At 39.9% G+C, this 14,128-nt stretch overlaps 1 protein-coding gene across 2 annotated transcripts in view; it reads left to right on the top strand.

Moving 5' to 3' along the window:
• The window catches only part of usta (uronyl 2-sulfotransferase a), a 61,100-nt gene that overhangs the window by 28,378 nt on the left and 18,594 nt on the right, over positions 1-14,128 (top strand). For both annotated transcript variants that reach the window (XR_008566945.1, XM_054761720.1), the window contains exons 2-5: positions 3,531-3,574; positions 8,929-9,084; positions 13,588-13,667; positions 13,739-13,892. Coding sequence is in view for 1 of the 2 variants with exons in the window: in XM_054761720.1 (XP_054617695.1) it covers positions 3,531-3,574; positions 8,929-9,084; positions 13,588-13,667; positions 13,739-13,892 (434 nt within the window). In the remaining variant the exon portion in view is untranslated. The remainder of the gene's footprint in view (positions 1-3,530; positions 3,575-8,928; positions 9,085-13,587; positions 13,668-13,738; positions 13,893-14,128) is intronic.

The raw sequence follows: 14,128 nt of genomic DNA on the forward strand, positions 1-14,128 counted from the left end.
GAAAGATGAAACTTCTCACTCTGAAAAACCTGTAATCTGCTTTTTTACATAAGCAGAACATTCCAGGGGAGCTGTCTAGTGACCTGTCGCTGGCTGAAGTCTTACAGCAAAAGTCATGGTCCCTCAGCCTCCTCCTCATCATCATCAACCAAATGTTTCTGGAACCGATGTTCCTCTGTGCCTCATCCTTTTTAATTATATTTGTTTAGCTCTGAAGCCGAAGCTCTAATCTAATGTAACGCTTTGTTTAAAAAGAATGATGTTTAGTGCAATTGTAGGGGCTTTTCAGGGTAATTTATGACCTGTTTGGATTGGACGTACTGATTTATGTAGCAGTAGTAGATAGATAATTGGGCGGTGCAGCTGCAGGCCAGAGGCAACGCCATGGATCTTGTGACACAGTAATCCAATTAGGCATTTAGCTACATGCCTGTTCTCTGCCACATTCCACTTAGCTCACACATCAGTCACTCCCCAACACACACACACACACACACACACACACAAGTACAGTATGTTTGTTTGGCTTGCTTCCTCCTTTCGTCTCACTCTGTCTTCATTAGTGGCGGGAGATAATCAGGAAATACGGAGCAATTTTTAACCCGGAAGGCTGCTGAACCTGACGACGTCCTCTTTTGAACCGTTTCTGCACTTGACCTTTGAACTCGCTGTCATTACGGATAACAAATAAACGGAAATTTGGCGAGTTAGCACCTCTAGCTTCTGCTGTTTTGCATTGAATTCCTTGAAGTTTAAAGCATCTGTGCTGATGAACTCCCAAATTCTCTCCCCCAGTGGGTGTCAAAGTGGGTTGGAATCAGGTGACTTAGTTCACTGCACTTGCACATGACCCACATTTTCTTTCAAAATCTCTGCAGGCAGAAGCCATATTATTCGCATGGACTTAATTGTTCGTAGGTAATGGGATAATTTGCGGCCTGGTTTTAATTGTTATATCGTGATAAGTGCTGTACTTGGTATGTAATTAATCATATGGCCACACACTTCACTTGGTGGTTCATCACACTCAACACTCAGAATGATGATTTCAAATTTAAAGCATATTTTATGTCCTGTAGAGGGATCCAGAGATAAGAGGAAAAAAAGAAGGTAGAAGGTGTTATTTAGACGTCTGCTGTTTACATACAGTATAGTTACTGAAAGTCTTCCTTTCTCTGTGTGTGGTCAAGTTTTACAAGCGCTTTTATTTTCCTGCCAAAGTGTGTTGCAGAACACTGATGACAAACCCACATGGGAAGTGCATGTCGGAAGGTTGGAGTTCAGTTGTTCCCACAGGATGGCAATCTAGCAATCTATCTGTGGCATTGGGTTGAGGGAAGGGTTTTTTTTTGGTTTTGTTTTTGTCATCAGAAGAAGGAAATGTTTCATAAGAAGAAATTCGCCACATGGGGGCGGCGTGGCTCAGGCGGTAGAGTGGACCTGAAGGTTGCGGGTTCGATCCTCCGTCCTCCCGTGATCGTGTGGAAGTGTCCTTGGGCAAGATACTGAACCCCCAGTTGCTCCTGATGCTGCATCAGTAGGTAAACGTGCTAGCAGTGTCAAAGCACTATGCAAGTGAAAGACCATTTGCCATGATTTTAAACCTTATTTAACTATATAAAAGAAAAAAAAAAGAAAAAGCTAGGACCAAATCTATCTGTGGCGGTGTACATTTATTCATGGCGGGCCACCACAAATAAATGAATGTGTGGGAAACACTGCAGTCGGTGGGTGGATGTTTTGTGTGCTCCCCCTGCCGTGACCTCACATGTCGCCCCTAGAGGAGCGTCCTCTAACTTGTGACTCCCACACAGCAATTCAAGCTGAAACAGTGTTCCGATGAATGAATTCAATGAACCACTGTCACAACACTGTTGCTTGCACAACCAAGGTAGACTGGAGTTAAAACTAATAAATCAGTAGCTGATAGCAGTTGATATCAAAAGACGGACCTCCAGCACAATCATACTGGGAGCTCCGTATAAACTAGTGTGCTTGTGTCTTCCTGCTGGATCCCATTTCGCAGACACAAGGAGAGATTGTTCTGTTATGTAATATTTCCTCCCGTTGCAGCTTTCATTCCCGCCCCCGCTCACCAATTTGTCTTCCTCCCTCCGGGCCGCACCACCTGGATGTTGGGAAAAAGGGATGAGCAGTGTTTGTAGCCACAAGAAAAGGAGGCTGCTTTCTGAAAGTCCACGCCTCCATTTAGAGAGCTCAATAGTTCCCACATGGGGCGTCTTAACACTCATTCACTGCACACGGGATGTCCTGTGTTTACATATACGCTAGAGAGTATACATAAAATATTTATCCGTGTGATAAAACTTTAGTTAGCTATGCTCACATTATACGTCCTGGTGATGTTTGTGATGATGGATGAGGTGTTGTTTCCTGGGATCAGCTGTATCACACAGCAGAGAAAGGACAGGGAGATATGGCAGGAACACAAAGTCAGACAGCCACACACAAAATGGAATGAGACAAGTTATTTGTACATATATACACAATTCATAGTTTGATATTCTCCATTGAATATAAAACATGTACACCATACTGCAGGCGAGTTCAAACTTTTTCCAAGGGCCAAGGGCCACATAGTGAGAAATGAAAGGAGGCAAGGGCCGCTTTACTTTTGTAAAGTAACACATGTAGATATGCTAAGAAGTTATATATATTTAAAAAAAAAATGCATTACAGCTTTGTGATATATTTAGGAGCAAAAGCAGCTTATTATTTATATGAACTTTGGGCTTTGCTGTTTTTTTTCCTATTTTTGCTGTTTCTTTTTTAGTTTTCCAAATATTTCAACTTTCTTCTTAAATAAACTTTGTAAATGTTCTTGTAATATTATGACTTTATTCCCATAATATTTTGATTTTATTCCTGCAATATTATAACTTTTTCTCCTTGTTTGTTTGACTAAAAAAATATATATATTTTTTTACGTTATACTTATGCTACTTAAATGTTTGCAGCCTAATTTTCCAAAAATTACTTTATTATTGCATTGTTTTGTTTGCTTCACATCATATTACGACTTAAGAAAAATGTCTGTCTTTAATATTTGAACTTTACGCTGCTAACATGACATTATTTTTCCTCATAATATTACAATCTAATTCTTGTAAAATATTTAAAAATTCTCGTTAGATTACAACCTCTCTTAATATTTTTACTTGAATTCTTGTAAAATTACTGCTGATTTTTCCTTTTTTTCCCTTTTCTTGTTCAATTATATATTAATTAAATATCTTATAAAATTATAAACATTTATTCTATAATTTTATATTATAACATATTATATAATTAGATATATTTATTATACAAGTATAATTTAAAAAATTTTAAAAACGCACTTTGGACACCCCTGCCATCGTGTCATCTTCTGAATTTGGCGGGGCACTGTCCCGCGTGCCCTGGGTGCTGTTTGATACTCCTCTTTTGTACTTTAAATATATACTTGTTGATGCTTTATTTCTTTGACCCTTATTAATTATATTGGTTTATTGATGTTTGTGTCTTCGCAGGTGAATCTACATACATGGACGACCACGGACCTCCTGCTCCGAGAGTGAGTCCTGCTTTCTTGTTTTTTTCCACATTGTTTCACATCTTTTTTCTTACCTCACTATCTCTAATGAGCCCCTAATAAGCAAAAGCAAAACCACAATATAATGTACAATCCATAAAACAGACACGCTCGTGCACGGACACAAAGTGTTGACAACAGGCGGTTTGTACGCATCCAGCTGCTCTCTTTCAGTCCCTGCCAACTTCCTCCTCCTCCTCGTTCATTATCTTCCTCTCAAATTCATCACCCTGCCTTTTCACTTCGTTCATCACCACCCCGTCAGCCACAATAGCAACACGATGTTAGCCGTATTAGTTGACCACATGAGCCGCAAATGGTTGGCACACATGGTCAAAATGAAAGTATGTTGTTGGTTCCATCACACCATTACACCGTTGTTGTTGCTGGAGGTAGCCTCAAAGCATTTCATAGCAGCCATAACAACAAATGCTGTACGACGTTACGTTGCTGACTGAACACTCACTAATCAAAAATTCTCCAGGCTCAGTGACGTATTATTGTCTCAACAATATTCACTAATACCACTAATGGCCACTAGGGGGCATATATGCATGGTAACTGAGGATGCCGATAATACGCTGCGATGAAAAAAGTACTTAACCCAGGGGTGTCCAAAGTGCGGCCGGGAGGGCTTTTTTATTTTTATTATATAAAAATACGATTAAACAAGAAGCCCCAGCATAAATGGAAAAAAGCAGTAATTTTGCAAAAATAAAACCAAAAAAATGAAGAGAGTAAAGTCATAATATTAAGAAAAAAAATGCTAAAGGAAAATAGGTCACAAAATCAGAAGCAAACAAAACAAAGAATAACGATGCAATTTTGGGTTGCGGAAATATTATAATGTTATGATAACAAAGTCATGACAATAAAGTCGTAGTAGTACGAGGAAAAAATTAAAAATAACAGAAAAAATGTTATGAAAAAATGTAATGAAAGGAGAACCAGTGAATAATAATAATATACTTTGTAACTAACACTCCTGCCTTAACCCTTTAACAGCTATTTTTGAGCACTGTCACACAATTTGTTGCTACAGTATTACCTCAAAATGTGACCACAAAGGCTGAACAATTTCAAATCTGAACAAAATTGTTATGGAGAAACAACGTTCAAAAGTTGCAAAAAAGAGAAGAGAGGTTTATAATGTTTAGTCTTGCATTGGATAGCGTCTTTTTACACTTTTTTGTCCTTGCCTGTTCAGTTAAGACAGGTGACAGTTTGACCCTTGGAACAGATTCATTCAATTCACATGATTTCCTGTAGGAAAAATTCTTGTGAAATTGCAGGTCGACCAGCGTCCCAAAACAGATTGTGTTCGACCTTTGAGGTTACGCTTGTTTCTGCACAATTCAAGCTTTGAACCTCTTGCACTTGTCAACATCACACTACATCTGTGAACTGCAATCCGTAGTCCCCAACTAGAATTGCACGGAGAATAAGCCAACTAAATTACTGATAGTTTCCACCATGCACTGTGGACGTGTCTTGGGGAAGATTTAGACAATCGGACGCACGCAGAAGCTCTGGATTTCATCTTAAACTGAAATGTGCTCTGCTAATGAGAAATAAACACGTCCAAGAGCATGAGTGATAAGAATGAACCTGATAACTTGCTGTTTTTGGACCTTTTTACTCTTGTGTTCACATTTCTCATTTGCAAAGAGACAACAATGCAGGTTGAAACAGCCACTGGTACATGTTTTAACAACATGTTAGAAAACTAAGTTCATCAAGCAGAGAGAGGATAAATGATAAACGCACATCTTTTTTTTCTATAGCTTGGGAAACGCTGTCCAAGGAAAAGCATGTATCTCCAAATTTTGGGTGTTTTTCATTTTATTTTGGAAAAAAAGAACATAAATGTGGAGATACATGCTTTTCATTGAACAGCAACAACAGAGCTGTGTTTATTTGAGAGACACTGTCCAAGGAAAAGCACCAATCTCCAAATTTTGGATGTTTTCATTTTATTTTGAAAAAAAGAACATAAATGTGGAGATGATACAGTCTTTTCATTGAACATCAACAATAGAGCTGTGTTTCTTTGAGAGACGCTGTCCAAGGAAAAGCACGTATCTCCAAATGTTCTATGTTTTAAATTTGATTCTGAAAAAAAAAATATTTTAAAAGTAAATAAAAATAAGAATTTGTCAGATTAAAAAAAAGGGTTTTTTTTGTCAAAAGGTGGACATACATGCTTTTCACTGAACAGCAACAATATAGCCGTGTTTCCTTGACAGACTCTGTCCAAGGAAAAGCATGTATCTCTAAAAATCGGGAGTTCATTTTTATTTTATTGTAATAAGAAATCCCCCAAAATATAGGAAAGAATACATAAAAAATAAGTACTACTTCATTTATTTATTTTTTTCAAAACAGCTTTTCGTATGACTTTTAAAGGGACTATATGAATGAGAAGTGCAAAGTGGGCGAGTGCAGTCATAGGCTGATCAGTAAGTACCAAATTAATTAGTAAGTACAAATTGCAGTTGATTTGGAATTTACATTTTCTTCTCAAAGGACTTAATTTTTTTTTTTTCGGGGCATTTAAAGAAAAACTCGCAACATTTGGCGCTACCTGCTTTTCACTGGAGGAATGCGCTGTTAAGAAGTTGCTGTGGGCTGAAAGAAGGTCAAATGAGGTTTCAGTGCAGCTGCAGCCTCATCCTGTATTACTAACTATCATCTCACAGACAGACATGTTAGTGGCCACAACCACCGCGCCGGTGACGCCCTGCTCTCTTTGTGATTAATGTTTTGTTTTGTTTGCGTTGCAGCCTCGGTGTGTGTATGTGCTCACACATGTATGGGCTTTTGGTAAATGTGGCCATAGGTTATAACTTTAGAGTTCGGCACTCGATGCAAATGAGAGTGTATGGAAAAACCACATAACTCTTAGAATAACATCATCCTTCTTTACGCATAAGCAGGCATGACAGGAATGTCACCCGTACATGTGTTGGAAATATAACTTCAGTCTTTCTTGAAATAAAAGTAATTTCATGTGAAAAGGGGCAGCAGAATATTTATGACACACTTATGAAGATGTGTGTCAAATGTTCAATGTATAATCATTGTTTGTCCAAGCCATTAAATAAGCATCCGTCAGCGACACTTGAATGGAGAATGGCCTGTCACAGCTGCTAAAAGAAAAGCAAACCAAGATCCAAGATCTTCTGTGGAGACAACTTCATGTTTGGAAATGAATCAATGCAGCGTGCATGCAGCTTTTGTGTATGTTGTGTGAATGTGTGCGGGCTCGGTGCTGAGACGAGTTCAAGTTGAGGAAACGCACCATCAGAGCTGTAATACTGCGAGCAAACGTTTGGACCCATTAGGGAGGGGGAAAACAGACCTGTTGCATAATGCCTTTTTTTTGACTGAGCTAATCAACTTCCTGTAAGTTTGCAACAGAAAAATGAGGACTTTCATTTCCCTAGGTTGTGCAAAACACCTGAATCATCAACATTTAAATTTCAGTTAAGCTTATTGTTGGAGCTTGATTGTTAATTTGAACAACCTCTATAGTGCATATACAGTGAATCATGCAGTTTCTATTATTATTATTAGTCAAACAAGATGCAAATTGAAGCAAATGTAAAATGTTTGTTTGCCTAAATTAAGCACTTTCCTTCATAAAAATGTCTAAATGAACTAAAATACCAATATAAGGCATTCAGAAGATGCACTCAAAGACGCTGTGAATGATATGTTTTATTCCCAGCTCACAAGGTGTCAGTAATGTTACTGTAATGTTGGGTGAGACACACACACACACACGTCACACTTGATTGTCAGAACAAAGGGCGACTTTTGCGGCTGTGTATCCCACGCCACGCTAAAATTCAACTCTGAACTCCCGACATCACTTCCTGTCCGCCATGTTTTAAGCAACATTTTGATGTGCATGAGTGGCGGCAGTACTCATGCAGCCCCAGAACATGACCCTAACAACACCATGCTTGACTGTAGGCAAGACACAGTTAGCGTTGTACACACTTATAGTAGGTTGCCAGCTATACAAGCTGTACCTTGACTACTCTGGCGTATCCAACTTTAATTTCCATAGTAATGCTGTGAAGATGTACTGCAATAAAAATGGGTGCTGACTTGTGAAAGGTGTACTCACTTTTGTGAGATGCTGTATAACTTTTTCTGCTATCCTCCCAGCTAAGCTAGGCGAGAGGAGCCTACCATTCACTGTCTGACATTTGTATTGTTTAAGTGACACTTTTAGCGTATAAATAGTGTATTATCGACTGATGTGTTGTCAGTGGATGTCGGAGATGACAACATTGCAGCAGGTGACACAAGCTGAAGCACGTCAGCTAAACCGAGCTTGTAAAAACCTGTGTGAAAAGTGTCGACATGCCTTTGAATAATTCGCACACGTCGACACCTGGCGTCCACGTGGAGGCAATCATCAGCTACAACCCCATTTGCGTGGGGGGGATGCTCTGTAAGCTGTCACTGTGGCTGTACTTTTTCCTCATAGTGGTACACCGCCTCATTTCTCTTCCGTTGTTTCTCTCACTGGCTTCTCATCTGGCAAACGTCCAGGCCGTGTGTGTGTGTGTGTGTGTGTGTGTGTGTGTGTGTGTGTGTGTGTGTGTGTGTATGTCTGCAGCACCAAAGGCCAAAAAGGCTAATATATAACATGAGGTTGCATGGTACTGCTTTAGAAATCAGCTTGTTAACAAATAAAACACAAACAATCAGTACCAGTAAATGCGTTCACTGTCAGACCGAAAGGTATCCCCCCCTGCCCTTCCTCCATTCGATCACACTTCCAGACAGGGAAATGTTGACAAGAATCTATCACGATGGCATTTCTTTCCCCTCGGGAAGAGGAGATGAACGGAACAAGCTTTTAAGTTGTGCAACTAAGCTTATCTTATGTTTGTGATTTTAGATCTCTATCTGGTTTGTAAAGAACTTCTCCGAGGCATTCTGTGTGTACGGAAATGTTGTCGTCTTTCTCATCCTTGACTCACTTCCTGGTTGTCTTACTCACAATTCTACATTTGCCTAAATAGTGCTCCAAATTTGTCTGGAGCATGCATTATTGCTGTTTTTTTCAGCACAATTGGATTTCATTTGATTAACTTGCAAAACAACATGCTTGTACATGCATGTGCTTCAGTTAGTTTTGGATGCTTTACTGGTGTGTCATGAGGAGTGTCAGCTGACTCATTACAGTAGTAGAATACTTTCCAACCATATGATGCAGTGCAAACTACACTCATGTAAAGAAACACATCACACTAAAGCACAAGCAAAGAGTATAGTTCTTATTAACACAAGCTGTGTGTGTTTGTATATGTTCCTAGGTGCTCACGTTCCCCAGCCAGGTGGTTTACAACCGTGTGGGGAAGTGTGGCAGCCGCACGGTGGTCATCCTGCTGCGGCTGCTGGCTGAGAAGCATCAGTTCAACTTGATCTCGTCGGACATCCACAACAAAACACGGCTCACCAAACATGAGCAGGTAAATTAAAATGGAATTGAGTTGATTCTTTCTTTGTATTGCTTGAGTGAAGCAGCTTAATGAGGAGTAATTTGATGATGCAAGGGTTCAAGACACACACGGTAGATAAAGGGGCTTTTAAAATGATGTTGGATGTTGGCTGATTACCGCTGGGCAACTGGCAAGTTGTCATACATGAGGTTGTGAAGTTCTCGTACCCGACGGTTCATGCGATTTAGTAGCAACATTCTGTAAAAATTTAATGAGGTATAAGTTTAAAACACGCCAACTTCATGGTATGGCACTTCCACGTCATGGAGAACAAAAGTACAGCATTTTAAACTTGCATAAGTCTGAAAGGTTGCAAATGTGGGATAGCATGCATGGCACAGATTGCCTCGTGTGAGTCATTTGATTGATTTGAAAAAAATGATTGTGAAAAGAGGAAGCAAAGCCAAGAAATATTGTGCTTCCCATTTACCTCACTTCCAAAAATGTCAGTTTTCTCTGACCTAAGGCTGACCCCGTAGAAGCATACAGTATACAGTTTGTGTGGACTGGCTCTAATTGTTCCCTACCACTAAAATACCAGTTTGGACCTCCAAAAGTAAACAGGGCTTGCCGGAAACAGATTTGGTACCCACCCCCTACTCCTCCCGACTGATTACTAAGCCATGTGTGCGTGTGTCTGACCCTTCCCAACAAGTTGAACTCACAGAGGCTGTACAAAGATGCTGCTGGCTACATCGCTTCATCACTGAGCCATTCTATGCAAATGTCAATATTGAAACTGCTACCTGTTTACTCATTCATCAAATCCCGAAAGCCTGCGCACACACAGTGGCAGAACACCAATAGGTTAGATGGATTGGATTGAAATGTCCAGGGCATTCCAGCAGTTGGGGTGGGGACAGTGGTTCCATCTTTGCGTGCATGCTTGAGCGGTTTCACGCGCTTGGCTAAGTTTAGAGTTGCTGCTCTCATCAGTTGTGGTTCTGGCTTTGGGGACCCAGTTCCAACTAGCCTTCCCAGTGGTCCTCTTATGGGTTTGCCCAGAGTTGCTGCATGCCAGAAGATTTGTCAAGAACATAGTGACACATCTGTCCTGCCCACAACCAGGCGACTAGGCTCAGTGGGGGCAAATGAGACTGACTTCCTTTGAAAAATCCTGAAACAGAATGAGAATGAGCCGGTGACTGCACTCTTGTGGGACTTCCCAAAAACAAACCAGCTGAGAAATATTGTAGAGTCATGAACCGTGTGCGTACACAAACACATAAAAAGTGTCTGGGTCCTAGTGCAAGCAACTTGTGTAAATACGACATGGCACTTCAGGGAATGGTCATTGATTGGCTCCTAGTTTCATTGAAATCTGAATGCAAGTCAGGAGCTTTCTGTAGGTTTTTTTCCCCCCTTGATGAGTCCTGCAAAGACGCCACGGGGCGCAGGAAAAAGGGGGGTGGGGGTTACAGGTATGCTTGGAATCTCTCTCCATTTTCCCTCCCTGCAGCTTTCATTTGGTGAATGAGAGGAGGTCTGGCCAGACTTGCCTTTGGGTTTGGTCACAAAACACACACACAGCAAAAGTGCCAAATGCGCTTAAGGGCCTACACATAAACCTGAGACAGGAGTTTGGCACTTGAGGGGTGGGGGGGAGATGTCAGGGGTTAACCTGGGGCTAATTGGTCTGGTCTCACGATGGAGGTGAGGTAGTTTTTAAAAACACACAGCTTAAATGAACCTCAGGATAAGGAATGAAATTTGGAATGAATGTTCACACTTTGCAGTAGGAAAGAAGCGGCGCAAGTGGAAATGTACTGAGTTTACAGACAAGCGGGGAGGGTGAGCGGCCCAAAGCTGACTGCGGCCTCAGATTAAGAGGCCTGTGTACATAAACAAGTATACATATTGCCTCGGCTATGACATAACTGGTACACACAGTTTATAAGAGTAGCGCATTCAAACCGTCCAGCAGATAAACGTCCGCCTCGACTGAAAGCTCTTTATAAGAAGTCAGCTTTAAGAGACGGAATATTACCTTTATGCGCCAAAAATGAGGCGAGAGTAAAATTGGGTTGTTTTTTTTTAAGGGAAAAATAGTTAATGGTACGAGTGTTGCCATGTTAGTACACTTTTAGTGGTTTGTTTTGTGCTTTAAAAGTGCTGTTATTATAGTGAAAAATTAAACATTACCTGGCCACAACATTAGGTACACCTGCCTGGACAATCTGATGCAATCCAGTGCAAGATTAGTTCAGATTATAACTCATTTTGATAAATAACTCGAAGTTAAAACTTTTCATTATCTGTATTTTAAAAAATAGAAATGATATATTTAGCATGTTTATATAAATGTATATTATTTACAATTTCTGTCTTTTGTTGACTTGTGATTTTTTTAATCACTTTAATTACGTTTACAGAAAAAAGGATAAATTAAATAACTCTTGATGTGATATTATTAGTGCTATTTTTTTTATTATTTTGGTTTTTTATTATTTAGTTTGTTATTATTTGGTTATAACCAATATAAGAAGGAAAAAAATTGAGTGCAAATAATATTAAACACACCGAAAATATCTACATAATTTGTATAAAAATAGTGTAAATTATCTAAAATTAAATTTAAAAATTATATAAATTAAATCTACTAATTGAATTTCTACTACGTTACACTCTTCTGCACTTTGTGTACATTCTATTCTGTGGCCCCGCCTCCACCCACCGAGACAAAGAGACTGCATGACTGCCAAAAGGGCTCACTCCGTTGTTCTGTGGAACAAATACATCAAGGTGCTGAAACCAATGCACAGAGTGAACTCTCTTCTTGTCTGTTTAGAGGCCAGAGACGAGGAAAACCGATGCATGTACATGTCAGTGTACAGTATTGAGGCCGCCAGTATCATTGAGTTAATTTTAATTTATTGTGTGATTAATTAATTTATTCATGATCGTCCCAGACCTGGTGGCCACAAGACATTTATTTCTGAACGAGAAATCTTGTCACTTTTAATCTCACGAGACCTTGTGACACTCCTACTCAAAATGATTAATTTAGTCACAAAGAGCTGGGAAAGAGCTGGTGGAGGATGTTTTTTTTTTGTCTGCAGTTCTGATAAAACTGCTTTAATTTACTTTACTTGTTTGTATTTTTCAAATTGACAAGATGCCAGGCCAGAATGATACATTTTCGTCACAACCATCTGGCAAGTAGTTGGTAGAAACTGTATGAAAAAGGGCAAACATGGAAAAAAAAAAAAAAATTCTTGGCGCTTTTTTTTCGTCTGCAGTTGTAATAAAACAGCACTATCCTTTAGCATTGAACACATTAGACAATCCATACATAATCTACTTCACAGCCCAGTCAAAAAGCCCTGCCCAGCCAGCGATCTAATATTTCTTTGTCCACACGTGTGAGGGAGATAACCTAAGAGTGCTGGTGAAGTATGTGGAGGTCTGTGTCAACGATGTGTCAGTTGCATAACCTCCAGTTGGCGTTTGTGCAGCCTCTGACATCACTGTCATATTTCACATGTGTTTTGGCTGCTGAGAGTGAGCACACGCTCCCTGCAGACCTTGAATGCCTTCAGGAAGAGGAAATAACTTTGTACGATGAATGGAACGCAGTAGCGCGCCATTAAACCCAATTTAGGAGTGCTGTATTTGTGTTTGTGTAGTCTTTGTTACTTCGCAAGCTAGTGAACTTCCTGCTTCATGGAAGATGACACAGGACTGTAGTATTTGTTACTCTGGGGCGGGAATACGCTTCTATTGCAATTCAGCTGACAGAAACAGAAAAAAAGGATGTGAAAAAGGTGAAAGAGTCATGGAGTACAGCAGTGCACTGTACACTTTAGGCCAGGGGTGTCCAAACTTTTTCCACCAAGGACCACATACTGAGAAAAAATCTAATTGCTTATTCAATTTTTTTTTCTCTCATTCTTCCCATTTCTTCTTTTTGCATTTTGAAGCTAGACTTAGAACCTCTTTAAGATCCAACAGTGCAAAATTAGTTATTAGCATCAACAGTTCAGCTTCTTCTCTTTACATTTTGTTTTTTTGGTCTATTTTTCCCAATTTGGCTGGGTTTTTTTTTTTTGTTTAATTTTATTTCTACAATGCGCAATGTACCACAGATGGCCTCCGTGCCGCACTTTGGATACCCCTGATCCAATAGATTAACGTGGTACCCTTTTTTTAAGTATAATATTGTAGAAATTGCTTATGTAGTTTTTCATGGAAATCAGTTATGGAGCTTTTGCATGATGCTATTCACGAGTAAATTACCAATATTGTGAGTGACGCGGTAAAAGCTCCCACAGGTGAGATTGTGTTGAGGTCGGCCTTAATAGCAAATTAAAGCCTGTGCGCTGAATTTGATGAAGCATTTATGATGTCACCTTTTGAGTTTATTAAAGCACGACTTGTGTGTTTTTCTTTCATAAAGTCCTTCATTAGTTTCAGGATGCATGTGGTTTCAGTTAGTCAGAGCTAAGCTAATTGTCATGTTTTTTCTGTCCTCAGGTGGATCTCATGAAGAACATCAGTAACATCCCACAGCCTTTCCTCTACACGCGCCATGTTCACTTCCTCAACTTTACCAGGTGCACTAACATGCACTTCCATTTGACTTCTTACTGCTATTTACTTAACATGTTTCATTCCCCTCTGTCAGGTTTAGGATCGAGCAGCCCGTCTATATCAACATAATCCGTGACCCCATCAACCGCTTTCTGTCCAACTACTTCTTCCGTCGCTTCGGGGACTGGAGGGGTGAGCAGAACCACCTCATCCGAACCCCCGGGATGAAAGATGATGAGAGATACCTGGTAAGAGAATTTGTTTGCTGTCATTGACATGTGCATTTAGCAGACCTTTTGCTTCAGTGCCTTAAGCCAAAGTTACACTTGCACGCATTTTGCCCCCGCAGTGGTACGCAATTTTGTGTGCCATTGAGTAAATTGGTCGTAAACAGGTGTAGAGTACAGTTGTCCCTTGCAATATTGAGGTTCGATTTTTGCTCTCTCGCTATATTGCGTTTTTTCAGAAATGAATTCATTAATCA

This window comes from Dunckerocampus dactyliophorus, chromosome 19 (assembly GCF_027744805.1).
Source record: "Dunckerocampus dactyliophorus isolate RoL2022-P2 chromosome 19, RoL_Ddac_1.1, whole genome shotgun sequence".
In the NCBI taxonomy this organism is placed as follows: domain Eukaryota; kingdom Metazoa; phylum Chordata; class Actinopteri; order Syngnathiformes; family Syngnathidae; genus Dunckerocampus; species Dunckerocampus dactyliophorus.